The sequence below is a fragment of the Leptodactylus fuscus genome, chromosome 6 (assembly GCF_031893055.1).
Source record: "Leptodactylus fuscus isolate aLepFus1 chromosome 6, aLepFus1.hap2, whole genome shotgun sequence".
In the NCBI taxonomy this organism is placed as follows: Eukaryota; Metazoa; Chordata; class Amphibia; order Anura; family Leptodactylidae; genus Leptodactylus; species Leptodactylus fuscus.
Genome location: NC_134270.1, coordinates 133,415,333 through 133,442,431, shown reverse-complemented (window position 1 = coordinate 133,442,431; position 27,099 = coordinate 133,415,333). Strand labels below are relative to the sequence as shown.

General features: G+C 41.8%; 1 protein-coding gene across 2 annotated transcripts in view; it reads right to left on the bottom strand.

The window, feature by feature from the left end:
* The window catches only part of ITGB4 (integrin subunit beta 4), a 38,688-nt gene that overhangs the window by 5,361 nt on the left and 6,228 nt on the right, over positions 1–27,099 (bottom strand). Inside the window, exons 2-38 of one of the 2 annotated variants that reach the window (XM_075277240.1) lie at positions 21,671–21,748; positions 20,725–20,807; positions 20,038–20,139; positions 19,661–19,865; positions 19,249–19,345; positions 18,735–18,906; positions 17,965–18,228; positions 17,290–17,379; positions 16,095–16,217; positions 15,819–15,986; positions 15,647–15,723; positions 15,270–15,481; positions 14,809–14,912; positions 14,555–14,653; positions 14,339–14,468; positions 14,010–14,126; positions 13,371–13,477; positions 12,668–12,701; positions 12,023–12,208; positions 11,797–11,900; positions 11,405–11,463; positions 10,335–10,358; positions 9,648–9,796; positions 9,378–9,557; positions 8,965–9,113; positions 8,459–8,666; positions 8,219–8,370; positions 7,645–7,825; positions 7,402–7,539; positions 5,987–6,169; positions 5,393–5,524; positions 4,941–5,129; positions 4,078–4,239; positions 3,410–3,550; positions 1,421–1,537; positions 1,186–1,335; positions 700–888 (exon numbers count right to left, since the gene is read on the bottom strand). In XM_075277240.1, the coding sequence (XP_075133341.1) occupies positions 700–888; positions 1,186–1,335; positions 1,421–1,537; positions 3,410–3,550; positions 4,078–4,239; positions 4,941–5,129; positions 5,393–5,524; positions 5,987–6,169; positions 7,402–7,539; positions 7,645–7,825; positions 8,219–8,370; positions 8,459–8,666; positions 8,965–9,113; positions 9,378–9,557; positions 9,648–9,796; positions 10,335–10,358; positions 11,405–11,463; positions 11,797–11,900; positions 12,023–12,208; positions 12,668–12,701; positions 13,371–13,477; positions 14,010–14,126; positions 14,339–14,468; positions 14,555–14,653; positions 14,809–14,912; positions 15,270–15,481; positions 15,647–15,723; positions 15,819–15,986; positions 16,095–16,217; positions 17,290–17,379; positions 17,965–18,228; positions 18,735–18,906; positions 19,249–19,345; positions 19,661–19,865; positions 20,038–20,139; positions 20,725–20,807; positions 21,671–21,748 (5,055 nt within the window). The remainder of the gene's footprint in view (positions 1–699; positions 889–1,185; positions 1,336–1,420; positions 1,538–3,409; positions 3,551–4,077; positions 4,240–4,940; positions 5,130–5,392; positions 5,525–5,986; positions 6,170–7,401; positions 7,540–7,644; positions 7,826–8,218; positions 8,371–8,458; positions 8,667–8,964; positions 9,114–9,377; positions 9,558–9,647; positions 9,797–10,334; positions 10,359–11,404; positions 11,464–11,796; positions 11,901–12,022; positions 12,209–12,667; positions 12,702–13,370; positions 13,478–14,009; positions 14,127–14,338; positions 14,469–14,554; positions 14,654–14,808; positions 14,913–15,269; positions 15,482–15,646; positions 15,724–15,818; positions 15,987–16,094; positions 16,218–17,289; positions 17,380–17,964; positions 18,229–18,734; positions 18,907–19,248; positions 19,346–19,660; positions 19,866–20,037; positions 20,140–20,724; positions 20,808–21,670; positions 21,749–27,099) is intronic. The other variant, XM_075277239.1, reaches the window with a different exon arrangement.

The window sequence follows — 27,099 nt, the reverse complement described above, 5'->3', positions numbered from 1 at the left end:
GGGAATGCACAAAGTCCCTACACCTCCCAGAACAGTGGTACACCATATACTTTCATTGACCATCTCTGCTCTAGCTCATAACTGGAAACCAGACTTTGTCCCATCCAGAGCTAATAACATTTAACAAAAACTTTCAATCTGAATATATCCACATGGCTACCATTTTTATTATTTGTTAAACCTCCTGACAGGTCTATTTTACTTTGCTTAGAACTCTGTGTTGTGCTGTCCCTCTGTTACACCTCCTGGAAATATAAGACTAAATTTATAAATCAGTGTTACCTTTACCTTTGACAATTTGATGTGCCTCTTACACTGTGGACATTGCCCCAATGTGTAGGGACACACTCTATTGTAAATGGTAGCACAACGTTGCTAATTTATTCATGCATTACCAGGAAGGATAACAGAGGAATGGCACAATTCAGTTAAGAAAAGTTGGTTCATAGCTGTATTAGTATTCAAGTATTCACCAAAACTGACATCTCTGGAGAACAGACAGGTCCTCTTATTGCCTGTTCTCTAGTTCTATAGTTGTGATTGTCTTAAGAAGAGGGCAAATAACCTGCCTATAGGAGTTAGGCCAACGTTAGAATTGATTGAATTTAAACTAGAAAATTATTATTACCAGATAGATTAGATAGATAGATAGATAGATAGATAGATAGATAGATAGATAGATAGATAGAAAGAATGTACCTGGTACAGGGCTGAGAGGACTCTGTGGGTCCACTTGTGACTCTATAGTGATAACACCTTCCCGTTCTGGTCCCCATCCCTCTTCACTCTGAGCTTTAACCCGGAACATGTATGAGTGATTAGGGAGTAAATCTTCCACCACTACAGAGTTGTCCCGGGGATTTGGGATATCAATTGTTCGTGAATCACCTGAAAAAAAGTCAATGTGATATATCTGCTACAATCTTTGCAGTCTTTGCTTCGCTATTTATTGTCCAATTTCCCTGCAGCACCTCCACAGGTGAAAGGAGGCATTACACAATGTACATTCAAATCATTACTTGTACATGCAATAATGGAAAAAACAGGTCTTCCAGAATGAGAAATGCTCTTTGTGACTTCTCTCTCCATTGTAGTCGAGATGAGGATCCTGAACAGGGTTCCCCCTCTACTAACTAGAATGAATATGGGGTTCTAATGTAGACAACCCCTTTAAGTATAACATACCTCCATTAAGAAGTTGATAATGCACCTTGTATCCCAGCACTTCTCGCTCACATAGTGGCTCCTGCCAGCTGACCTTTAAGGATGTAGGTCCCAGTGCTGAGAAAACTAAGCGGGTAGGAGTGTCAGGGATCCCAGGTGAGAGGCGTGACTCTATTAGGACAAGAAGCACATATCAGTATGGCAATACAAAATCAATAAACATGATATAATTTGATAACTGCGACTCAACTCCCACCTTGTATGGCCACATCTAAGCTGGTGAGGGCATCACGCACATCTTCAGAATGAGTTCTTCCTCTGCCGATGCCCATCATAAGTGGGGGCAGTCCCAGTCTGGGCTGTCCTAATGTACCTACAGATGTCAGAGTGTTATTAATACTAGGTATGGGTATACCATGGTAGGACATCCACATAGACATATAGCTAGATGCCCACTTGTCCACATGCTGGGGGCAAGGGCAATAAGCAGAGCAGCACACACTTGCTCAGAACTTTTCGACACCTTCCAAACCCAATTTATACCCATCCGTCTGTATGGACAAATACGTCCTCCAGGCATCGATGTTGGTGATCTGAACCCAGTCATCAGAAAACCACGAACATACACATCTTAGGCAGAGCAGGCACTAGATCCTCATGCATGGCAGGATCCAGGTTTGAGAGTGGTGGTTACAGCAATGTAAAGTTAACCCCTCCAAGCCCAGAGACTTCAACAATGACTTTGGCCTCTGGCTATGAAGTAAGGGGCATTAGCCGAGCATATGTTGACGATTACGTGCCAGCAGGCGGGTTAACCCATTCATAACCAGACCGGTATGTTGTAGATAGTAACATAATCTGGCGGCTTTCACACTGTGATTTGCAGTGTCCATTTGCATATGGAAAACATATCCATAGACCACAAACACCCAATGGAAGCTAAAATAGCGTCCTGGAAGCCTATATGCAGTGGATGCCATAGTGTCCCTATACAGTAGCATCCGCTGGAGGTTAAACATCTAGAAATCTGACACTGCACATAGCAATATGAAAGCACCCAAACTTTATTTATTGCATACATCCCCTAAATGGATACATCATAAGTAAATATAAGTCCAGGAGTTGTTCTCTTTTGTTAAATTGTTAAATATTCTAGCCATTCCTATAATAATTATATCTGATTCTGGGAAAGATGTGTGATTGAGAGAGATTTCCAGAAAGCCCTGCATAGCAAATTCTCTCTGTGGCCTAGGCTAATAGGTAATGATCCAGTGATACTTAAAGGGGTTTCCACAAAAGCGAGGATAGGGGCTAACTTGCAGATCAGTGGGGTCCAACCACTCAGACCCCCACTTTCATCCCTCGTTCTGAATGGAGGTCAGAAAGTGTGCGCATTGCTCCATTTATTTCAATGGGAGAGTCAGAGATAACTGAGTGTTGTAATTCGGCTATCACTGGTGTGCTTTTGTGGGAAAGTTGCATTGGTGAACCCGTATCTACCCTAACCTCAATCTGACAAGCGATCAAGACATTTTCCGAGTGTGTCCCAAGGTCCTTAAGATGACTCTCAATGATTGTCTTCTATTTATTTACCTGAAGTCTCAATCCATGGCTGCTCTATTACCTCAGATACATCAGGACAAAGCTGTGATCTGTGACTAGAGGTTAGCTGGTGTCTGAGACACGCCCCCATCTCTTTATTGGTTCAGACAGTTTCTCTAAACCAATGATGAGACAGGGGGTGTGTCTCTGACTCTCTCACTCTCCCTGTGTGCGCTGTAGCCAGACAGTAGTCACAGATCACAGCTCTGAGCTAAAATGCCACTAGAGAGCGAGATCCTGACACTGCTGCTAGCCAGGCCATATTGGTAGTCACCTAGCTTTTCTAAAACGTGACAGAAGAGGACAACTCTGAGACCTATTTTTTATCCATATTGGGGCAAATGTTGTTGAAATGTGAATTGAAGCCAGTCTGATATGGGATGTGGGAAAGCAATTCATGCATTGCAATCATTAAATGCTGAAAAAGCTTGTGTGACGTGTAGTAATCCTCAGGGTACGTCACTGTTACGCTCCTCCGCCCGCGTCACCACTTCCTTTAGCCATGTTGATACTGAGGATTACTCCATAACACAACACAATCATTTTCAGCCATTTGCATGTCATTGGTCTGGAATCTGATGGGATGAAGCATCCATGGAAAGCGATGACCGAATAGCATGAGCGTGACATGTTTCCATGGTACCTATCACCGCGTGTATCCCTCTGGGACTGTCAGCCATTATTATTGTGTCCCGGCTGGCGTAGTTTCCATGGTAACCCTTCACCTTTACCCCCGCAAGGCGTCTCTCGGGGTACTCCCACACGGGTTGCAGGAACCCTCCACCAGGGAAAAGAGACAGCAGGAGATTGTGAGAAAGGGATAGAGAGACATTCACAAAAATCATAGAAATGCAGGTGATAACAGAGAGAGGGAACGGCAGGAGGGAAATGAGTGGAATCTGAGGTGACAGACAATGTAAGACCACCATTAACATGCCTGACCTTCCTTTCCCCAACAACTGCCATCAGGGCAGAGCTGGGCCATTCCCATGCACATCCGATGGACATTTACCTCCGCCATAAGAGGCGGTTGGCCCAACATTCATCTAATGTGTATGGGCACCTATCCACATACTGTCAGGCCTGTCCGTCCTATACACATTAGAACTAGAGATGAGCGAACACTGTTCGGATCAGCCGTTCCGAACAGCACGCTCCCATAGAAATGAATGGAAGCACCTGGCACGGCGACCGGCCGCCGGCAAAGTGTACGTGCCAGGTGCTTCCATTCATTTCTATGGGAGCGTGCTGTTCGGAACGGCTGATCCGAACAGTGTTCGTTCATCTCTAAATTTAGAACCCAATACTTACTATGTCCAGTTACAGTGGTGGTGTGCTGGGAGCTGGTGCTGCCAAACCTGTAGGAGTCCTGATGAACATTGGGGCTGAGCTGCTGGTAGCCGGTCACTGACCGAGTCAGACTATTCGATGAACCAGGGAATGCGAATTCCATGCGGCCATTGAGTAGTTGTTCTAAAAACAAGTTCAATACAATGTAAGTATTAGGGGACCTCATGCTTTCTGATCCTTATACATAATGCAATACATGCCTATTCTCCTGAAATAAGCGATCAATATGCTAGAAGTAGAGATGAGCAAACACTGTTCGGATCAGCCGATCCGAACAGTACACTCCCATAGAAATGAATGGAAGCACCTGGCATGTACACTTTGCCGGCAGCCGGCTTCCATTCATTTCTATGGGAGCGTGCTGTTCGGATCAGCTGATCCGAACAGTGTTCGCTCATCTCTAAAGGGGAGCCTTTTGCTGGTGATCTTTATGGGGCCCTACTATAGCTTTATTTTTTAGCTTACAATATATCATGAGGCAGAGGTTTTTCCTAAAGGAATGGACCTGCTATTTCTTAATGCTTTCTATCTTCTATTCGTGGTCAGGTTGGCTGAAGGGCTACCCCATAATTTCCTGAACTTTTTTAACCCTTTTTGATGCAATACAATCCAGACCAATAAAAAGCATATGTCTAGGTGTAGGACCATAACCAAGGGATTAATGCATAGTCCCTCTATCCACTGCTCCACCACACCAATTGAACATACATAAGAATGAAGACAGGAAATTCATGCAACTGAAGGCTGTTAGCACGGTACACTGATGGGGGGGTAGAAGGGAGGGAGGAAAACATACAGTAGTGGACCCCCCACCATCTTGTCACCTTCTGCAGTTGCCCGCATGGTCCCCTTCCTCTTCAGAGAATGGTCCGTCTGTTCCTGAAGACTCTCAGTGTCTGTGGATATTGCACTGCTGACGGACAGACGTGGGATGACTTCTACAGGGAGTTTCCATGTGACATGGCGCAGATCCATCTCCGACCCCAGGAGTGGGACATGTTTCCAGTGCTTGCCTTCAAGGGACAGGGGTGACTTAGATGGGGGGGTGCATACTAAGGAAGAAGGGGAAGGGGTATGGGGGTTTGCAGTTTAAGGGGCAGTGTGGTTGGTGCTAACAGCCAACAGACTAAGCGTATAGAACATGCCATTGGGTCAAAACACATTGTCTGGCCTGGAAATTGGCTGAGCCATCATCAGATGCTCTTTTATGAAGCTCCCCTTCCCACTATGAATGGTATCATGAATGAAGATCACATATGAAGACCTCTTTCCTTACCTGATTCATCGGACACACTAGGTCTTTTGCTTCCAACTGGAGATCGAAGGACATCTGTACTGTACATCAGATAGCTGTCATATTCTTCTCCACCCTCTGCATCAATAATGGGTACATCCGGGATAATCGGTACTGCAAGCAATATAAGAGTCAATGAAAAGATGGTTATAAAATATAACTAAGGCTCTGTTCACACTGCCAACATGGTTTTCTGTCTAATGGCACTGCTAGATCTGCCACACAACAGTGTACAACAGACCCATTCACTAAGAATTCTTTTGTCGGGAATACATAACAATGTCAATCCTTTTTATGGGAATAACAGGGCTGCATACTGTACTATTTTTCCTGCCATATCTGCAGATGGAGCCTCTGATGCCAGTGTGAACTCTACCTAACAAATTGGAAGTAGAACTAGTCTCCTATACTTGGCCATCTTTGACAGTCTTATAGCCTTTGAATGAATGTCAGTGCACATAATTGACCTCTGAGCCATTTAAAGAGGGAGACAGGAGACCACCATTCTCAAAGTCACGTATCATCTATCCTTGTTATCGCCTATTATCAGAAACCCCTTTAGATAATATCACTTACTGGACATTGGGCGAGCAGGTTGAGTGGCCAAGTTCATAGTGGCATCTCTGTCCGGGCCCCAGCCACATCCATTACGCGCTTTAACAGTATACCGGTATGGCTGAGACTCCCTCAGGTTCTCAATGAGAACCATTCGTTTCTTTGGATCATTGATGAGAACCTTCTTCATAGGTCCAATAGGTTCTACAGGAAAAAAGACAAAAAAATAACAATAAACATAAACAAAATATAAAGTTTACATGTTAAAGGATTACACGCATTAAATGGATCATGTCAGAAGGTTTTTGGACACTAAACCTGCTTGTATGCACCAGAGTTGTTCAAGAAAGCCTCCCCACTACTTACTGAGAGATAAGTCGATATTCTTATAATAACTCAGTCGATATTCTTATAATAGCTGCTCCTGGTACATGCGCATTTCTCTAATGAAACTAGACGTCAAGCATATGTGTAGTAAAGCTCCGGTGTGCTGCCCCGGCACATGTGTAGTAAAGTCAGGTGTGCTGCCACGGGACATGTGTAGTAAAATCAGGTGTGCTGCCACGGGACATGTGTAGTAAAGACCAGTATGCTACCCTGGGACATGTGTAGTAAAGCCGGTGTGCTGCCCTGGCATTTGTGTAGTTTATGCCTGATGTGCTGCCCTGGCAAATGTATAGTAAAGCCCGATGTGCTGCCCCAGCCTCAACAGACCAATACACATGGGTCATGAGCAAATATCGTGGAAAATATTACACAGGGTGGGCAGGCAGGTTTGGGACATGTTCATAAGGACAAGTTGCTGGTTTTGTGTTACATAATCTACTGAAAGATTTCCTTGAAACCTAATCATACAAGGGCACATATTATTTTTGATTTTTTTCTATTCCCTGTACATAATTATGGGTGCGGCCATCTTGTCTGAGCTGCTCTTTGCTCTATGAAGATATATAGTTTACAACAGCCACACATACCATAGGAACCAGTAGTTTGGACATGTTTATTGATTTAACTGTGTAACTATGACTTTTATCAGAATGTATTGTGGGCATGCTCCTGTGACCTGTGCAGAGGAAACTTTGCAGTTAAGGGGTGAACTATGACCCGCTATTCAGGAAAATGATATGACTGCTGAAAAGTGATCTCTAGAGAACAGGAACTGTCAGCCTGTTATGAGGATCTGTGGTCATAGTTAAAACTATAAGACTTCAATATTTTTTGGGGAAATATAGATAATGACATGAAAATAGAAAGAAATAATGAAATTGTTAGGTAGACGAATTTGTGGCTTACTGAAATGCTCGCATCACCTCAATACAAAGCTACATTTTTTTAGGTTGGGCTTGATGGATTTGTGTCTTCATCCATCCTCATCTACTATGTCACATTGTGGAGGAAGACCAGGCAGCGTGGTGAATTGCTGGTATACTACTTACGGTTGTCCTCGTTCACCATGCCGTAGTTCACTTCGTAAGCAATGATGTTGCCATTGGTCTCAGCAGGTTCTGCCCAGCTCAGTTGGGTGACTGTGCTTGAGATAACATTAAAGGCGAGACGGCCAGGTTCACTTGGGACTATGAGAGACAGAAAAGGACAAGGTAGTGCACAATGTCTAAGAGGGGCTGGATTTTAGTTTGTAATAAACCCGTCTACAAGATCGCCTGTATTAACATACTCACCATCTTCAAGGGTCTGGCATGTCACAACATCTGTATAAGGACCCTCTTCCTGCATGTCATAGGCACACACTCGCATTTCATAGTCACAGTATGGATATAAGTTGACTAGCTCTGCAGAAGGTGACTTGGTTTCAATTACAGTAGCATCAGACTCTGAATCTCCTTGGATCCAATACCGAACCTAAATAGTAATGGGTTACATTTAAGGGTGATATGATTCTTTGCATATGAGCTCTCTACTACTTAATTCTCTTCCCCAAATTCCGGCCCTGACACCAGCCTGAGCCTCGTGATGCAGATTCTCGCGGAATCCGCAGGACACGCGCCCTGCCAAAAAAAACCCCAAACATCTCTCGCTGCCTCCCATTGAAAACAATGGAAAGCAGATTCTCGATGGAATTTGGAAATGATTTTGAGGCAGAATTAGCAGCAAACTTCATCATGTGAACTTAGGTGTTCAAATGTGACAAATATATGCTAAACTGTACTTGGTCTAATGTACCGAGACCCAAGCAGTATAAGCAAAAAAGTCTAGTAATCACAAGACTGAAAAGCATGATAATAAGTCACTTACCCTATACCCAGTAACTTTTCCTCCAGGTGGGGGAACCCAGTTGAGTCGGATTTTTCTAGCACTAACAGCCTGAGCGTTCAGATTAACAGGAGCTCCTATCTTTCCGCGAGGAGACTGGAGAGCCTGTTGTGTCATTACCTTTGGTACCACATCTGTTAAATGAATTGGGCGAGTAGGTCAATCCCAAAGTTCAGTAGACCCAGATTTACCAGCACTTAGAAGGTACAGTCAGTAACTCACCTGTAGTGTCATCAATGGTGATGGTACATTGGGGGTACTTGCCAATCTTGGCACCATACTTTGGATTGCTCAGTTCCAACAATAATTGTTTAACCTGCCTATTTCCCAGCAAAGTGTCCACCTCTGAACGGTCAAGTAGAGGAACCAAGATTTGTGATTGAGTTTCATCTCCTTGGAACGTGACTTCTCCTTCTGAGAATTCGTAATCCTGAAAAAATGAAATGAAATCAGAGTTAAACAGTAGCCATTATACTAGGAATTTGGCATCAAAATCTGCATTGAATGTTTTAGAGTTGTATAATATGCTACCAAAAAAGACAGCATATTTGTCCCATGTGGACATATTCTTAGACAGGTGACTAGCACATTTGAAATGAACCTTCTCCCATCCAAACTAACTAAATTCTCATTGCCAATGAATTACATGGCCTCCTCCGCATATCTAATGTATTGGGTATTCTTATATACAGGCTAGTCACGTCATACTCCATTTAGTCTGTACCTACCTTGCCCTCCCGAGCTGTCAGGTCCTGGGTGCGATAAGTGACCTGAGTCTTACCACTCTGTAGAATTTCACGTGAAACTGGAACACGAGCAACATGGTCCTGGCGGCTATAGGTGAATGCTGGCTTCACAAAGGTCACAATACTCTTAGCTAGAAGAGAACGTGAAGATATTAGTGAATTTCAGGACTACATAATGACTACTGATACATCCCATACTGCTGAGCTCAAGCGTCCCATCATCTCCTGCTTGTTCAGTGTCTATGAAGAGCTAACTCTGGTGACTTGCATTCTGGTAGAACAAGCTGTATATTGATGAACTATACATAGTAGAATATGCCCCTGAAAACCTGTAAGAAATCAGCCATGTATGAACATGGCCTTACTGTACAGTAATCTAGTGAGTCGTATCACACCTTGCTCTTTGATGATTGTGATGTTGACATTTTTGCGTCCCAAATGGGCGATTCCTGTGGGGACTTCTAGAGCTTCCACCAGGAGCTGTTTCTCATCATCATCTTCTGGTCGAATGAAGAGAGGAACTCGTACATCCACCATTTCCACCCCCTCTTGGAATTCCACCAGGCCATGGGCATCTACAAAAGACATAGAGGACGCCATAAATAAGAAAATAGGAAGGTATAAAGCTAAAACCAGTATCTAGAGAACCTTACAAGTGTTCTCACCTCTATCAGATGTGACTGTGTAGTATCCTGGGGTGACCTTCAAGTCCTGGAATGCTGCTTGTGAGACATGCTTCTCTGTGACTTTGACAATTTCGGGTTCTGCTTCTCTTGGAGCCATTAATACGGTGTCTGCGATTGCATGGTCCTGCCTGAAGAATGTGATAAAAAAGAGAAAATTTACCCTGATTGGTAAAATAATTGAGCAGAATTAATGTTAAAAGGGTTCTCCAGGACTATTCTTAGAATAGGCCATCAAAGTATGATCAGTGGCAGTCTGACCCTCGGGACTCCCAACAATTAGCAGCTCAGTATCATTCACCTGAATAAGCTGAGCTGCAGTACCTGGCATAGCCACGCCAACGTGTATGGCACTGTGGCACAATTAAGGTGTTCTACTGATCTCGGGTGGTCCCAGGACATGAACTAACGCCCTTAAAACCCACTAAACCATAAGACCTTCAGTGTAATACTTTTTATAGCAATAAGAATCTTACTGTATACAAATAGAAACTGAAATTTTAAACTAAGCTTAAAGGGGTTGTGCAGGATTAGAAAACATGGCTGACTTCTCAAGACGGGACACCACATCCATTGGTCACATGGCCATGCTGCAGCTCAGTCTCATTTATTTATATATTAATTATTTATTTATTAAAACATGGTAAAATGTAAATTTCTATTTCGTACCTTTTGCCAGCATTGGACTGCAGCCTGGAGGGGGAAACAAACAGAAGAATAAATGTAATATTGTGTCTTAGTAATATTATGTAATGCACTGCAACCTCTTATAACACCAACCAAAATTACAATTATCCTTAAAGGGGCGGTCCTATCAAACAAGAAGCCAATATATTTAAAGTGTATCTAACCTTTCAAGACAAAATGCATACATTCATAATACCCTCACATAGCACTAGCACTATTTCTAGTTTTTAAGTGGCTTGTAACCTGCATATTATCAGTTTTCCCCTGTACAAGCTCTATCTTACTGTTAGTTCTTTCTGAGCTAGTCCATGGAGAGTAGCTGCTATGATGTCTGCCATAGACAGCGCACAGAAGGTAGAGGAGAATCCTTCATCGCTTCCTCTCTTATACTTGGAAGCATCAGCAGGCTCATATAGGACATTTATAGATAAGTTAAAGACCTATATGGTTGTGAATAAAGTACTTGGACTGAGATAGAAAATTTTATTTAAATCTAAAATTCTCTGTCTTTGGGTTTCTTTTTTTATTTCTCATTCACTACTTTTCTCCTCTCTCCATAGACTTCTATTGTAAGATTCAATATATATGACACCTCTGTGACCTTTTGGTTGTCTGTCTACAGTGAGAGGGCAAATTCGTTGAGCGTGTCAGTTTACTAAATGGGGTAGGAAAAATTAGTGACTATTCAAGGCCCCAAACACATAAGAGAATTTGGCAGGGCTTGCCAACTGTATGGAGGCCTCCTGATTCTCCTCCAACAGATGATGTTGGTGAAGGAAGGCCAAACCAAGCTTTCATGTGTATGGAGAAATCAGAAGGAATAGTGGTTGATGGAACAAGCATTCCGCCAACATCTATTGAAGGTACATAGAAACATTTAGAATAATAGGGAACTGAAAGGCCTCTGGTCTAGATCAGATGAGGTCTTCTCAATGAGCTGAGCGTTTGGAGAAGTCCTACTGTATATTTTATAAATATAATATATATATATATATATATATATATATATATATATATATGTCATAGAATATTATGGAAGGCGACAGTCTTACCTGAATGTTGTCTGTTTCACCTTGTGAGTCCCTGGAATGACCTTATAAACCTCGTTCAGCTGTGGTGATAAAAACAAGTAGTGAGATCTCCAATGTCTTGGCCAAAAAAATGTAACGCTTGGGTATGCATGGTATATAGCAAGTGATATAAATATGAATGTACTCAGTGTGTAGTATGTAGAGGCTGAGAAGATGTGGTTATTACCCATCCATAATATTAAGAAAGAAGAGAGTGAGTATTAGGGTAAGCACAGGCATTGAAGAAGTTGTTGCCCTTTGTTTTGGCTCCAAAAACTACATTAGAAATCCTAAATGTGTGTCCTTACCTTTATAATTGCTATAGAAGGGCCGGTCTATGTGTAATTACTGTGTACATAAAACGTTCAACTCACTGTGTCCTCCACATCTTTACGTAGTTGATCACATTCTCGAGTCTGAGGCTTGGACAGGTTCTCAGTGAAGAGTCGAGCCAACCGAAGTGAGACACCATATGGGACTACAGAATAAGATGAGGTATATGATTGAGTAATATATATATATATATATATATATATATATATATATACAGTATACCTGTATATTATATTGACTATGGTGCATTCAGATTCTTTTCCATACCTAACTCCTTTGGATTTAGATCCCCGGGTGCTGGAGCTGGACGGTGAACGTTATTTGTAATCTTCCATCTTACAGTGTCTCCACCTTTGAGGTTACCGGTTCGTACTAGAGGAGTGTTCAAGTAGTCAGATGACATCAGGCTTTGCCGCAGCATGTAGTGATCTTCCTTAAATCCTACAGAACGACCTGCAGAAAACATAAAACTGATTTGCTCTGCTGTCATGCAATATAACAAAATCTTTTTTTTAAAGTGTATTGCTGTATGTAGGAAATATCATGCTATAGGTTTATGCTGCATTTTCTTATAATGAACTTACATACTATATACTACTCCTATACTTATGTTTCATAAACCTAAACTAATGCATCATATTGTTCATATGATGCGTATACATCTTATACCGTACATTCTTCACATACATCTACACACTATATTTTTCTATATTTTTCCTTATTACCTAGTATGTCTTTTACCAGGCTTACACACTTTATGAGCAGGAGCAATGTAACAGAGCATAAAGCTACATCGTAAAAATACAGAAAGTATAGTAACTAAACTATTGTTGTATAATAAAATGATGTAGCTCCTGTATATGCTGAGCCATAAAATACGCTACATTATTAGTTATCATTGATGTCCTTTACCTCGTCCACAGCAGGGCAGCAGAGCCAGACATGCCTGGGAGAAACAGAAGTCATAGATCAAGTACCGGGATAATGAAGGAATAAATGACTATGTGATATGGTTGCAAATCTTATTAAATTGATATCAATTAGGGGTGGCCTCCTATGGGCCTGATACCTGAGCCATCTGCCTTAGACCTCATATGCACAGCATTGGCACCATACTAGAGCGGTGGGCACTCTGTATGCTGAATATGATGTCTCCATATGGAATAGAGGTATTCTCGCCTAGAAGCCATACTGTCAGAATCTGAAGGTATAATATGGCCTTATAGACCAGGAGCTTGTACAGACCATAATACTGCCAATGTATCAGCTCTTAGGTGAACTCACAGTGGGCTATAATCTCTACTATACTGTCTTTCAGTGGCGTAACTAAAGTCTTGTCAACCCCGATGCAATCTTTTGTTTGGGGCCCCTACCTTATCCCTATAGTGAATTCTTGATAGTGATGGTTATGGGTGCTAAGGAGATTAATCCACTTTATTGTGGTTAGGGTAATCTGTGTGTCTCCTTGGTTTATGGGCCAAATGGAAGCTGCAATCTCAATGCTGATGCCAGTGCTTATGGGCCCCCCTAAAGCTCCTGGGCCCTGGTGTGACTGCACCCTCAGCACCCCCCTCCCAAGTTACGCCCCTGCTATCTTGTATACACCTCTTCTTACCTTGCAGCAGGCGCAGTATTTCCAGCAGAGTAGTAATAAGAGACCAAGGAGCAGCATCAGGAAGATGAGTAGAGGAATGAGCCATAAAAAGGCACCAGGAGGGCACTCTAGAGAGAAGGAATCAGCGGAGATGAATAGAGAGCATGATTTTTGAGGAAACAGCAAGAGATCAAGGAGTACTTACAGTGTAGGTAATATAAGTAATGTATGTTAGGTAACATATGAGATATCACATATTACTAGGGTATGTATAGGCAACGATTGCCAAATGTAATGGGATGCAGTGTTATCCTAGCCGTGGAGTCATACAACACCCATCAGACAGCAATGGCATAGCCTAGGAAAAGGCTATAACTTGCTATGGTAGGAAAATGTAAAGGACCACCAAACCTAAAGAACACAACCAATTTCTCACAAACACAACACTATAGTATGAGTAATATTGGTGTAGCTAGTGCATCTCAATCCCTGACAGCTGCCATAAAGCTGTACTTAAGATATACTTATGTCAGCTTCAACTGCAACTGCATGGATGTTATCGTGTAGGGATCACAAATGTTCTCAGTATGAGAGAAGAACGTAGGAACAGGTGATCTGAGAATGGTAAGACGTGGATACGGGCTTTTGTATACATCTCACCTTTCTTCTTCTGTACCATCAACGTATAGTTTGATGAGTTTAATCCTTCCACGGTGTAATGGTAGGTGCAGTCATCCTCTTCATCCCGGAATGAGCATTTCTCTGTTAGGTCACCAGCTAGCATGGAGACATGTCAGTCAGTAAAGGTGACCATAGCACAATGCTGATAGCTGAAAGCTATTCCACCTAACACCCCCAACACATGCACTCTGGGCTCGGCTGAGGGTGCATATGTTCAGGTGACATTAATCTAATGTGTATGGCCAAGTTTAACAATCTTTATAGAAAATCCATTAGACGTCTAGCTTTGATTTCAGACGTTGACCTACCTTTAGTGAGTTCATCCACCATCTTGATCTTCATTTGACATTCTTCACATTTTTTGCCCTTCTTTTCTCCGGTCCCCCATGCTTGGCATTGTACACATGTTCTGGCGTCCTCACAGGCTCCCAACAAGCGCTACTCAGAGAAACAACAAAAGAAGATCAGAACATTTATCATAAAGCCAAATTGCAAAAATAATCATATGGTTTAGAAATACACACCAGGGAGCTGCTAAATTCACAGAGACCATCTGTAAACTGGAACTCAGAGTCGCATTGGCAGCGCCCACAAACACACTGTCCTCGGTTATTGCACAAGCCCTACAAAAAGAGACATAGCATGAACATGACGGGCAGATTTCATGTAGACATAGGTAATAATGATATCATTTTGTAATAAAAACACATAAATGTTCTAGAATCTACCATCATATGTACAGTAGTTACTACCAAATCTGAAGAGGGTTGGCACTCACCCCATTCCTATCTAGGCAGGTTTGATTGCTGCTGGGGCACTCACATCCTGCCCCTTCCCATCCAGGTTGACACACACAGCCTCCCATGTAACAATGGCCTCTGTCTGCAAATATATAAAAAAAACATAGTGAATATGAGGACAGAGGTGGATACAAGTCTGGTCAAGACGTCTTGAAAGTTGTTGCTTTTAATCTCTTCTATGGAGGCAGCCCTATTGGAGACAAGACTGCAAAACTGGACAAGCACCCCATCTCCTACAAGCACCCATAATGGCTCTGAATAGAGCTGTCATCTCTTATTAAAGCCTTTAACCATCATGACATGACTCTGCAGAGCCTTCCCCTGTATAAACAGAAAAGCTGAAAAGTGAGCTGCTGAAAACAGGAAATGCGTCATGTTCCACCATGTATGTAATTATCTTCTGGGTAACAAATACTGACCGCTACACCCAACCTCATACCATTGCACATGAAGCCACCAGTACGTGGGCACTGGAAGTTGTTGAACTGGCAGAAGGCTCCTTGATACTGGTGGTCTGGGGACTCGCCATAACATTGGCAAGTTCCACAAAGACATTCTCCTCTTCCTGAGCAGATCTCGGTGCTATTAGGAGCCATGCAGGACTGGCTGTCTACAGCTTGTAGAGATGAACAGTTACAGAAATCCCCTCTCCTGTAAAATATTAATAGAAAATTACATAGTAAAGATCTCAAGGTCATTAATGGGCCCAAAAACGATTTACTAAAGTATGATATACAGGCAAAATAGCCAATAAATAACCACATTGCATTCATAGAGTAGCATGGTTCCCACCAGACCTGAAGAGTTTGGACTTACCAAGGTTCCTTGCATTCACAACGTCCACAGACAAAGTGACCGTTCCCATTGCACTTTGGGGAATTCATTTCTTTTTGCTATAGGTGAAGGATAGTGAAAGGTGAATGTGGGCCTTACCCTTAAACAATAGATCATTTTCTCATGACATTCCCTTTAAATCTCTTGCACTTACCTGCTCACAAGGGCACACATCACACAGGACTGAGGCTTCAATTTGAAGTCCATTTGTGAAGGTAGATGGTTTAAGGAGGACATTGCCTGACTGGTCTTGAAGGGGCAAGTCACAAACTTTTTGATTGCCGACCTTCTCTAGAGCCTTCACAGTCACCTTAAACGTCCCCTATAAAAGGCAATACGTAGATGGGAGTGAATAATTGTTTCCAAAATCCATTTTCACCATAAAAACAGATGAAAAGTTCAGAATTATACCACTACTCGTGATACTCACCACTTCACCTCGGGTCACCTGGAAAGATCCGGCATCTGTCAATTTGGCCGATTCTGATGAGACTGAAATATTCATGGAGCGAGGTGTGTTATCATCTCTGATATCCATCCTTGAGCGGATTTGCTACAAGTAAAGTATAATGAGTTACTTATAAAGCCATAGCAGGTTTATGATCAGGATCCCTTTACTTTCTGGTCAGAACTCTAGTCCTTGCCACATGTGGAAATAGGGCGTATCCGCAAATATTTTTCTTCCGGAGTTGACATATAAATCATATTACATTAGATGGGAAAAGGATGATCTGGATGATTCAGACCCAAGGGGCAGCAGTGATGTATCAAGCATTGCACCCTTTCCAATATTTATCTAGGCACAGCGCCACTTTTGTACATGTGACTGTATATGGTACTGCAGCTTAACACCATTCAAATTCCTTCTGCAGGCTCATTCTGCTTATTGATGGAGGTCCCGGAGTTTGGACCTTGACTGGTCCAACAATGCTGGAAGAAAAAAATCTTCAAGGCTGGGGCCACTTGGTGTGTGATCGTGGCAGGATAGCTGCTGCAAACTTGCAGACAGCTAACCTGATGAGATCTGAAAACATGGCAGATAAAGCAACCGCAGGTGAACCACAGGGAATCACCAGTTATTTGGTGTCTTATGCTGCAGTGGTTTGCAGTGGTAAGGAGTAGAGATGAGCGAGTACTGTTCGGATCAGCCGATCCGAACAGCACGCTCGCATAGAAATGAATGGAGGTAGCCGGCACGCGGGGGGTTAAGCGGCCGGCCGCTGTCAAAGCGGAAGTACCAGGTGCATCCATTCATTTCTATGGAGTGTGCTGTTCAGATCGGCTGATCCGAACAGTACTCGCTCATCTCTAGTAAGGAGGTCTTAGCTTAAAATGTCTTAAAGGGTTTGTCCGGTATTTAAAGAAATTAAGCTGGCAGGAAAAAATACTGTAATATAAAAAAATTTACAAACTGTCTTTGTGTATTGTGCCGTCATATATCGGTGAGGTGCCATACACCCACATGACCACTACAGCCAAGCATAGGCCTCAGCGGTCATGCCAGCATATGCAACCTAAGACTACCGAGACCAGCGATGTGGAACAACCTCATACTGTAATCATATTCTGTCCCTATATTGCCATAAGGATATAGCCTGACCAGTACAGTAAACTAACTCTTATACCTTAAAAGCCTCGGCCAGAAGCTGCACAATGTTCGATGAGTCTTCCTTCAGTTCTCCAATTTCAGACAGCTTAAAGTACTTGCTCAATTTCTGTGAAGACAAATTAGGAAAATAATATGTGTTCTGATATGTGTATAGAAGTGATATTATTTTATGGGATAAAATTCGGGGACATTGCAACATAATAAACCCAAAGCCTTCTATAAAGGATAATTCTTTTACAGTTCTACTCGTAAGCTGTACTAGAGATTCCCTGACATCAGGTCCATCTAGAATAGATGAGGTGGTCTCTGACCCCTACACGATCCTATCTCTACACTTGGATTCCTGCAGCCTATATGTCTATGACCTCCCCTTTATGTATATGGTTGACATTGACTAAGCTGGGTCTTGCAGAACAAACATCACTAAACCATATAATAATAGCATTGAAGCCCAAACTGAATACATACAATGTCCTTTTTAGTTCAATTTGGTACCAATGTCCTTATTGGTAGACAAAACTTCTTACTTTGGATACATCATGAAAGTTTCTATGATGAACCAAAATGTGATCCATGGAAAGTCTATGACGTCCAGAATAGAATTTGGTCCACAGAAGGTACACAGTATGTCATCACCCCCATCACTAATCCCAAAAACAAGAGCCACCGCCATTTTTCACGTATGACTTACATCATAGTAGCTATAAGAATAGTTGGTCACAGCAAAGATTGGAATGATGTTATTCTTAGCAAGAAGTCGCACAAGAGTGGGAATGGACGGATAGTCCTGAAGGGTGTCATATGTGTAAAGCCCTGATGAATCCAGATGGCAACGCTCGTCGTTTCTGGCCAGGATCCCATCTAGTACATTCATTCCATCCGCCTCATAGTGAAATGCTGATTCGGTGGAGAACACCAGAATGTGAGTGCTTCCTTGTCTCCATCCAATTTGGTTCTATGTGAAAAAATCAAATCAAATCAAACATAAACCTCATAAATCTCATATCTATATCATCAGAGGGATTGGAAAATAAGAACTGCCATATGGGCAGCTGTGGCATCCCTGGCTGCGTACACTGTAGAAACCTCTAGTGGGCCCAAACCCTGATACCTAATAAGACTTTTGAGCAATCACTTGACACTTGTGGTTCTTTCTAATGGGCGGACTCAGAAATATTACAGATGATTAGATTTTATTGATGATAATACTACATAGACATACAAAGGTCTTACAATAGAGTGACTGACATCTCTATGCACTCTGATACAAGGAGAGCTGTCAATCACTGAATAGACCCGCCCACTGGACTCCTACCCTCAAAATGAGTAGAGCTATAAAGAATGACAGGTTATACTGAATCTACAGATAAAACTATATATCAATCTGTTCAGCTTCTCCAGCTCTATAACATGCTGCATCAGATTGTACAATATGACAGGTTCCCTTTAAAACCTCCTTACCGTACACACAGCTGCCTGGAGAATGGCATCAAACCCACCCTCAGGTGCATCTAAATTTCCAGAGATCCTCTCTTTCTTGAGCTCCTCACGGAACTGATCTAGCTTGTTCGTGAGACGGATGACGTTCTTAAAGGAGAAAGGGGGTGTACTATCGGGCCATGGCTGCTTCAGTCTGGAAATAGAGCACAGCATGAAAACTGTCATTTTTGCACAGAGCATTGGCATTCACACTGGTATGTACTATGTACTTCAATATAGAAGTTAGAACAATAGCAAGATTTATGAAGCTATCTATATAGTACAATGATAGCCGTGCTGTGATTATTTACTACAGACAGTCCGTCCTTTTTTTGTGCAAGGACATGCCAGAATTGTAGATGAAAATTGTGGACAATCCTGGTAAATTCAGGACGGTTGACCATTTCTGCAACTGCTCCAGAAATAGCCCAGAAATGTGTCGGAATATCGTAGAAAACATTCCTGTCTATACTGGGGAATTTAAGATTATACTCACTTCTCTGGCCTCATGTCTGTCTGAGGAACAGACACTTTATCCACAAATTTCCCAAAGCCAATGGTGTAATCGGTGGAGAGAGTACGGACCACATCAGCTGAAACATGGAAACAAAGCATGAGAAATAATACTAAATAACATTAGTCTGCATGTCTTCTCTTCTGATTCCTTTATCATAAGGCTATGTTCATATGGAGTTGATATGGTGCGGATAAGATTTTAACTTGTGGCTTGGCGTGTCAATTTATGTCACAGAATTTCAATGTGGATTACACTCTTTGCAATCCATAAGGTGAAATAGGTGTCAAAAATTTGCAAAAAAAATCTGCATGTAAAACCTGGGATTTTGACTTTCCCCTATATTACTGGATGATGTCTGTCCAGTAGTAACATTTTAGCCGCCAATCCTTACCCAAATGATCTCCCATATTTTTCAGATTTTCCAAATCGTCAGACATTGAGTAGGAGAAGTCCATCAAGATGTATAGATCTACAGGGGTATCCAAGGGCTCAAACACCTGATATTCAAAGGTATGTTCCTCTCCGGCGCGCAGTCGCATGGACATTTGTTGAGGGTAGACTTGTGTCCTGCTTATTCTCTTGTTGATCTCTTCTTTCTGTAAGACATACACGTATATGAAAGAATTTAATAAGACAGACACGTCAAGAGACGTCCTCTATAAGAGTGAAGGACATGACAGTAGTGTGAACACAGTCTTAGAAAAGTAGCATTGTACCAGAGAGGCCATATTTAAGCATGAGGAAGAAATGGTAGGACAGGTATCTTACCATGAGTGTTCGGATCTCGCTTCTCATGTAAACAATCCCCGCAGAACTGCATCCATAGCTAGCGAGATTTTCCCTCAGGTCACAGCGAATATTACCAAAATTCTGAGTAGAATAAACAGGAGGTGAGATGATTTATCAATTATTAATGATATATTAATAAGGTATTATTATTCATTTTTTATTTCTTAGTATCCTGACATTATTTATTCCCTATAGTGTTATCTAGCAGCTGCAAGGTAAACATTGTGCCTCGGGTGACACCCTAACCAGACTGCAGGGGGCAGTGTTTTTATTGATATTCAATCATAATCCATTGCTACACTATTCCTAAATTTAACTTGGGGAAAGAAGTGGGTAGGTAAGTCCCCTTGCCAAAATAAGTCAAGCTCCTCTATGGTTGTAGGACCATAATGGAGAGAGGCGCAGTCTAGGCATGTAAGCACCTCGACTGTCGCTAAAAGTCCCTATTAGTATAAAAATAATACTGATAATGGTCAGTAAATAGTACTGATATACTAATACAGAAAACACATTCTTCCATATTCACAGGCTGTTCACTTTTATTCAAGTGAGAAATATATAAATATATAAATATAGTGTGAAATATAGAAGTGTATATGTATATATATATATATATATATATATATATATATATATATATATATGAGACGCCAAGTCAGATCTTACCTCATCTGTGCAGTATGAGCAATCCTTATTCACACGGATACATTCTGTGCAGGTTTTCGCTCTGGAGGCTACACAAGCATTAACTGTGAATACAAAGAGAGGGGTATGCTGTAACCATGCTGTATAACCAGGTAGAAAGCAAGAGTGACTACCCAAATGAGAAGGGGAATGGCAGAATATTCATCCTGACTCCCCACACACTTGGCTCAGCCGAGTGTGCATATATTCTGCCATGTCACCAATGGACATTTGTAGTGTATAGATAAAACTTAGATAGATTATGTCTTTTCATATTAATAAGCTTTTGTTATGTTCTCTCGCTTATGACTACCACTTTGCTGCATTCTTCTTGTATCACCCTGTATAATACACATGTATTAGCCATTTCCAGGCTGCGGAGAGTCCACAATCCTAATTGTAAGCGGAGGGACTCTTTTCTCCCTAATAGTTTGTTTCTGCCTTCTATCAGACCGCTCTAGCAATAGAGTATACACATAGCTTTACAATGTGCGACAGTCACTCGGGGCAACCAACAAAGGAGCTAAATGCCGCTGGACTCGGCCAGACTCTGCGCCGTCCCATCAACTATTCAGCGGGGTCTCTTGTACCCAAACATTTCAATCTACTGAAGACTGGGAGTCTGAGACACAGCATAGATTATTCACTAGGATATACCATAGGATAAATAGCTAGAAATCATAAGGTGACGTGTAATCTTACCTGCAAAACACTTTTTAAGGCTGAGGCCTCACATTTTTTGTTGTTGCAGATTTTAGTGTGTTTTTTTGAGCCAAAGCCAAGAATGGCTACAAAAGGAATGGGAGATATAGCAAGCTTCTTATACTTCTACCCTCTGCTCAATCCACTCCTGAGTTTGGCTCACAAAACCGCAACAAAATCTGCAACGAAAAGGTGCGTTTATAGTCTTATATCATGGAATACTTACGTTTGTCGCAATTAACATTGGAGACAGTCAGAAGCAGCAGCAGAGCCCCCAAGATGTGAGGGAGGAACATCTCCCCACCTGCCAGATACACAGAATAATCACATTATATATCCACATTACAATAACACAAAGCATGCGTTATACATTCATTACATACTGTATATATTCTATAGACATTAAACATACATTACATACTGTATACTTTATATCTTATACATAGATTATATATGGTTTATTATATATTTATATATATATATATATATATATATATCACATACCTTGCATCGTTACATACTATATATATATATATATATATATATATATATATATATATATATATATATCTTATACATAGATTAAATATACATTACATACTGTATAATATATATATATATATATATATATATATATATATATATATATATTAATATATATATCACATAGATTACATATAGAAAATACAGATGTAGTATTAGGATAGCCTGTCTTCCATGTCGTGTTTTATATTATAGGGTATCATTTGACAACTATGTATTGTTCTATCACATCCCCTCCTAATGATAAAATAGAATATAATGGAGTTGTCATAAGGTCTAAGTAAATGTATAACCTCTATGTGAAGGCTACTTGACACTATTTGTGGTGTATGGGCATCTTATCTGTAAGGATGTAGAGAAGGGTGATAAGGAATTGTCCTATAGGTTCTCAAAAGGGCATGGAGGGGAAACCTACGCCTTCTATTCTCGGTGGCCGATCCTTGTACCATAATGTGAGCCCAGTTTGATGTTTTCTATGCTCCACTCCAGTACCTGGGAATTGCTATGTATATTTTCTGCAGTATTTTTTCTCTGGAAGTCGAGTATTTTTCTGTGGGAAACATTAACTAACTTGACTTAGAAGAACTTGTCCGCTGGCTTTATTCCTGTTTTTATGGGCATGGGTGTATGTGTTTCCTCCTGGCGTAGCTGATACTGGTTTATGATGATTTGAGGACAGAAGAATGTGACTATTGTGCACAGAATCACATGAGCCATCTGTCTAATCTAATATTGTAGGTAATCTAGTATTGTAGGTTATGGAAGTCTAATGACTGACTCTATGGTTAAATGTGAAGGAGACAACTGTGCAGATGACTAGTATTGCATCTCCAATTTTAGAAGGCCCCTTTGACCATCTAATGTGTATGAGGGCATTTTGGTTCACCCCAGACATCAGATGGAGGTGGAGAGAAAGATCGATCAGCTGTACTTGCCCAATCCTTTTGTTCTTAAAGGGAATCTATCTCCCCAAGCATATTCAGCAGCCACCACTATGTTACAGAGCACATTACAGAGAGATAGACATTGCACCTTATATGTCACTTCTGTGGATCTGGAGAAAACCAACTTTGAAGTCTTATGCAAATGATGCATTTGGTGCACTGGGGGCGGGCCTTCAGCTCACTGGAGCACTGCTCTTGCTGCTCATGAAGGATGGGAAATGTCAAACCCTCCATGCACATGCAAGCTCAGCTCTGACTGTATTGGCAAATTGAGAACCAAAGGTTGGACATGTTGAAATCCAACAACCTGATTTTCCATTGGCGGTAGATGGGACAACCACTTGCACATTAGATAGTCTGCTCTGGTCCCACTTACATCTTTTGATTTTGACAATATGCTAATAAGCTACTATGGAATGGTCAACCTATATGTCCTGTAATGTTGGGGGGTGTACTAATGTATATAGCCACTGCAACAGGAATGAGAGAAGGGCAATGAATGTGATGAAGTCAAGGCAGAATCTGTTTTAGCATAGATGGAGCTTTTCTTACTTGTCTAGACTAGCTTCTTCATTACGTCTGTGATTTTTTAGCGCATACCTACAGTCTACCTCAGTTTCCAGGTGGTCTTGTAGAAATATTTGCTCCAGGAAATAACCTGTTTTCTCACTACTCCTGAATTGATACATTTCTACAAAAAATTTCTACCTTTTCAGTAATAGTCATTTACACAATCATATGTTATCTGTACATTATATATGTATAACTATAATATCTTATCCATAATGCCAACCTTATCTATTGTGTCATTCCATAGCGCCCCTCATAGCATTGTCTCTTGGTTTGCCCTATAACAACTATCGACCAAATTCTCATTCAGTTGACAGCTATACTGTCCAACTCCCCTACACGCCTACATGTTCAGTTCTGCTGAGTGTGCATGTGTCATCAATGGGGAGTGTGGAGTAAGCCACTGTAAGATTCCTCTAATGGTGACTTATCTCTAAGGACTGGGCACAGAAATTTAGCAAACCCAATTCATCTTTCCCCCAACATCATCTCTTGGGAAAGAGTTGAGAGACCCCATACACATTAGATAGTTGGCCGATCCTTCAAAATCAATGAGTTTGTACGATTTGTCGGCAGTATGTATAGGAAACAATGCTCCCACAGAGGCCAGAATGCCAAGAAGAAGACCTTCCCTCTAAATATTAACCAAGGGGGGGCATTCCTGCTACCAAATCAGAAGAACCTCAGGAGTTGGTTGCCTCCTTAGTAATAGGTGCATGGCTACGAGGGATTTAGGGGTAGCAACCACTACCGTGCCCTGAAGCATAAAGGGGCCCAAAAGTCTCTCTGCAATATAAGAAGTCAACTTGGCCCCATTCACTTCAATGGAGCTGTTATTGGAAAAAAAAAAAAACACAGCCATGTTTTTGTAATCCTCAACAAAGTCTCCAATGCTGAACTAATCCACCTGAACGTTTCTCCTACTAAATGACTCGTTTCTAAGATTCCACAATAATGACTGCTGTCAGATCTGCCTGCAGCTACATGGAGATCTATGTGGATGATGAAGAAGTATGGAGGTCAAGAGGTTGCTTCATGGTCAATGCAACCCTTAGGAATGAACATAGCTTTCACATTATTAAAGGGATTTTCTGGCCCCTGGGCTCATTTGGATACTGATGACCTATTCTCAGGATAGGTTATGTATGAGACTGGGGGTGTCCGACACCTGGGCCCTGCACACTTATCAGCTGTTCTTAGAAGCCTCCAGCACTGGGACTTATACAGAGGATGAAGCCGAAGCAAAAGGCTCTGTCCCCTGTATAGCCGCCATGTTGTAGTACTGTATCTCGTATTCACCTGAAAGGGTGAGGTGCTGCAGTACTCCGACATGGCGGCTATACATGATGGGGCCTTCTGCTTCTGTCAAGTCACCTTTTTAGTTTCTGTCACCAGAGTAGGCCCAGATCTGCTGATCAGTGTGGGGTTTAGATGGTCATCATTGGTCATCAGTATCAAAATTGTCTCAGAAACCCCAGGGCCCATTTAGATGTTGGAAAACAAAGAGGAATTGGAGGCGGACATAGAATCTGTCTTTCCGCTGCTGATTTGGCCCAGCAGCGGATCTCTGCCTCCCCTTGGAAGCAATGGAGGGCAGAATCCGAGGCGCAATCTGTCACTGATTTTGGGGAGGAATCTCGTGCAAAATCAGCAGCAGATTCCGCCTTGTGAATATGCCCTAAGACTCAACTTGGCAAAAATCTGCATTTTCAACAAATTTTTAATGTAGTGAGAAGTATTACCACATCAGGTGATCTTTACAGAATCTAAAAACCTGGTTCCTTTCTCACGAACGTGCCACAAGTACTCAACCATAAACCTGTGTGATGTCAGGATGTCTTCTACTAATCGCCTCTAGATTATGTGCCATTTACTATGTCATCTCAGATATCTTGTGCTTCCTCTCAACTGATCCCTCTTCTTTCGTTCAGAGTCTTCTAAGCAATTTCTGGCAATGTTGTGAACTACAATCTGTTCCAAGACTGTTCCCTGGCTTTGGCTCTATCTCTGTGCGGTTTTACCTGTTCTTCTTGTTTAATGTAATCATAGATAAGCAGATAGCGGGAGGATTTCAGGGTCTGCATGTTTGCTTTGCCTCTAAGACTTCTACCTCCTCCAGAGAACCTGATACTACTGCTCAAACACTGAACACACTGCCAAGCATATCTATAGGAGATGTGGAGCGTGAGCTCCTATATACTATATGCTGAAAGTGATGGCGCCAAGGTGCAGTATGACCACCCTGGATAGTCACTTACCAGGCGCAGGCCTTGAGTCTGCCTAAGGCTGGTCTTACACAACCGTAATGATTCTACAGTCCGCATGTTGCTGATCAGCAACACTAGTTGCTGATCGGCAACATACACTCCGCAGATGTCCGTGTCCTGCCGCACTCACCCATAGAGTACTATGGGCAAGTCCGTGCAGTGCCGCAATTCACGGGCATTACGGACATGTTGTATAAATTGCAGACCATGGTTGTGGCCTGGCCACGACACAGATAAATTATCCGGTGGTGTAAGAGGCCGCATTGAGTATAATGTGTCCGCAAATGGTCCGCAATTGAAAACCCTCAATTGCGGACCATTTACGGACTTACATTACGGTCGTGTAAGACCAGCCTAAAACTCTAGGTATTAGCTAAAGAGATGAGCTAGTACAATATTTCTGTTCTCCTGACGTGTGTTTTAGTAAATACTTGTATTTTCCATTATATATCAATTTCTTATAACTCTACAATGTGCCATTCCTCTGTTATTCCTCCTAGAAATTTGTGAATATAACGACAGCCTTTGTTACTAGTTGGGGTTGCCCTTACACAGTCTGACATTGTCCTATTACACACCCAAGGACACACCCCACTGACAAGAGGAATGGCAATTCATTCAGAAATTTCTAGGAGGAATAACGGAGGAGCAACACAACCCAGAGTTAGAAAATAAGATGCTCCTGGATTGTTATTTAATAGGGATAACCTGTATGTACTAAACAGGCGTATCAGGAGAAGTGACAGATCCTCTTATAGCCCAAGTTATAATGTTAGCCAACCATCTCCTATGCTCAGACCCACCAAAACTAGGAATTTAGTGCAAGTGAAATAAAATGTTAGATCCTCCAATTCACTTGAAGTTTTACTGATCAGGAAAGTCAACTACACAGTGGACAGAGTCTCTTGCTTACTGCTATGGCCACTGTACAGTTCTGGTACTGGTCACTCCCCATATCAGCTTCAATGGGGGTCACCAAACCTGGGATACCCCTTTAAAGAGGACCACTTAGTCTTTTTGACATGTCGGATATAGTAAATACTTCTGTGCCTACAAAATAACAATATGGGATCATTTTCTCTTATAACGTTGTGTTTTTCTGTTCCTCTTAGAAATGCATGAATAATCTGACAACTGGGTTTTATTATTTCTGTTTTTAATGGGTTAATATTTCAACAATCGCACAATACAAAATACTAAGAATTAGATCAGACATGGCAGGAAAGTCGACGGGTCCTCTTTATGATGGCCATTGACATAAGGAATCATTCAGCCTCTTACAGTGGTGATTGTTGCATCTTTAAGTGTCCACACATTCGCCCGGACCGAGC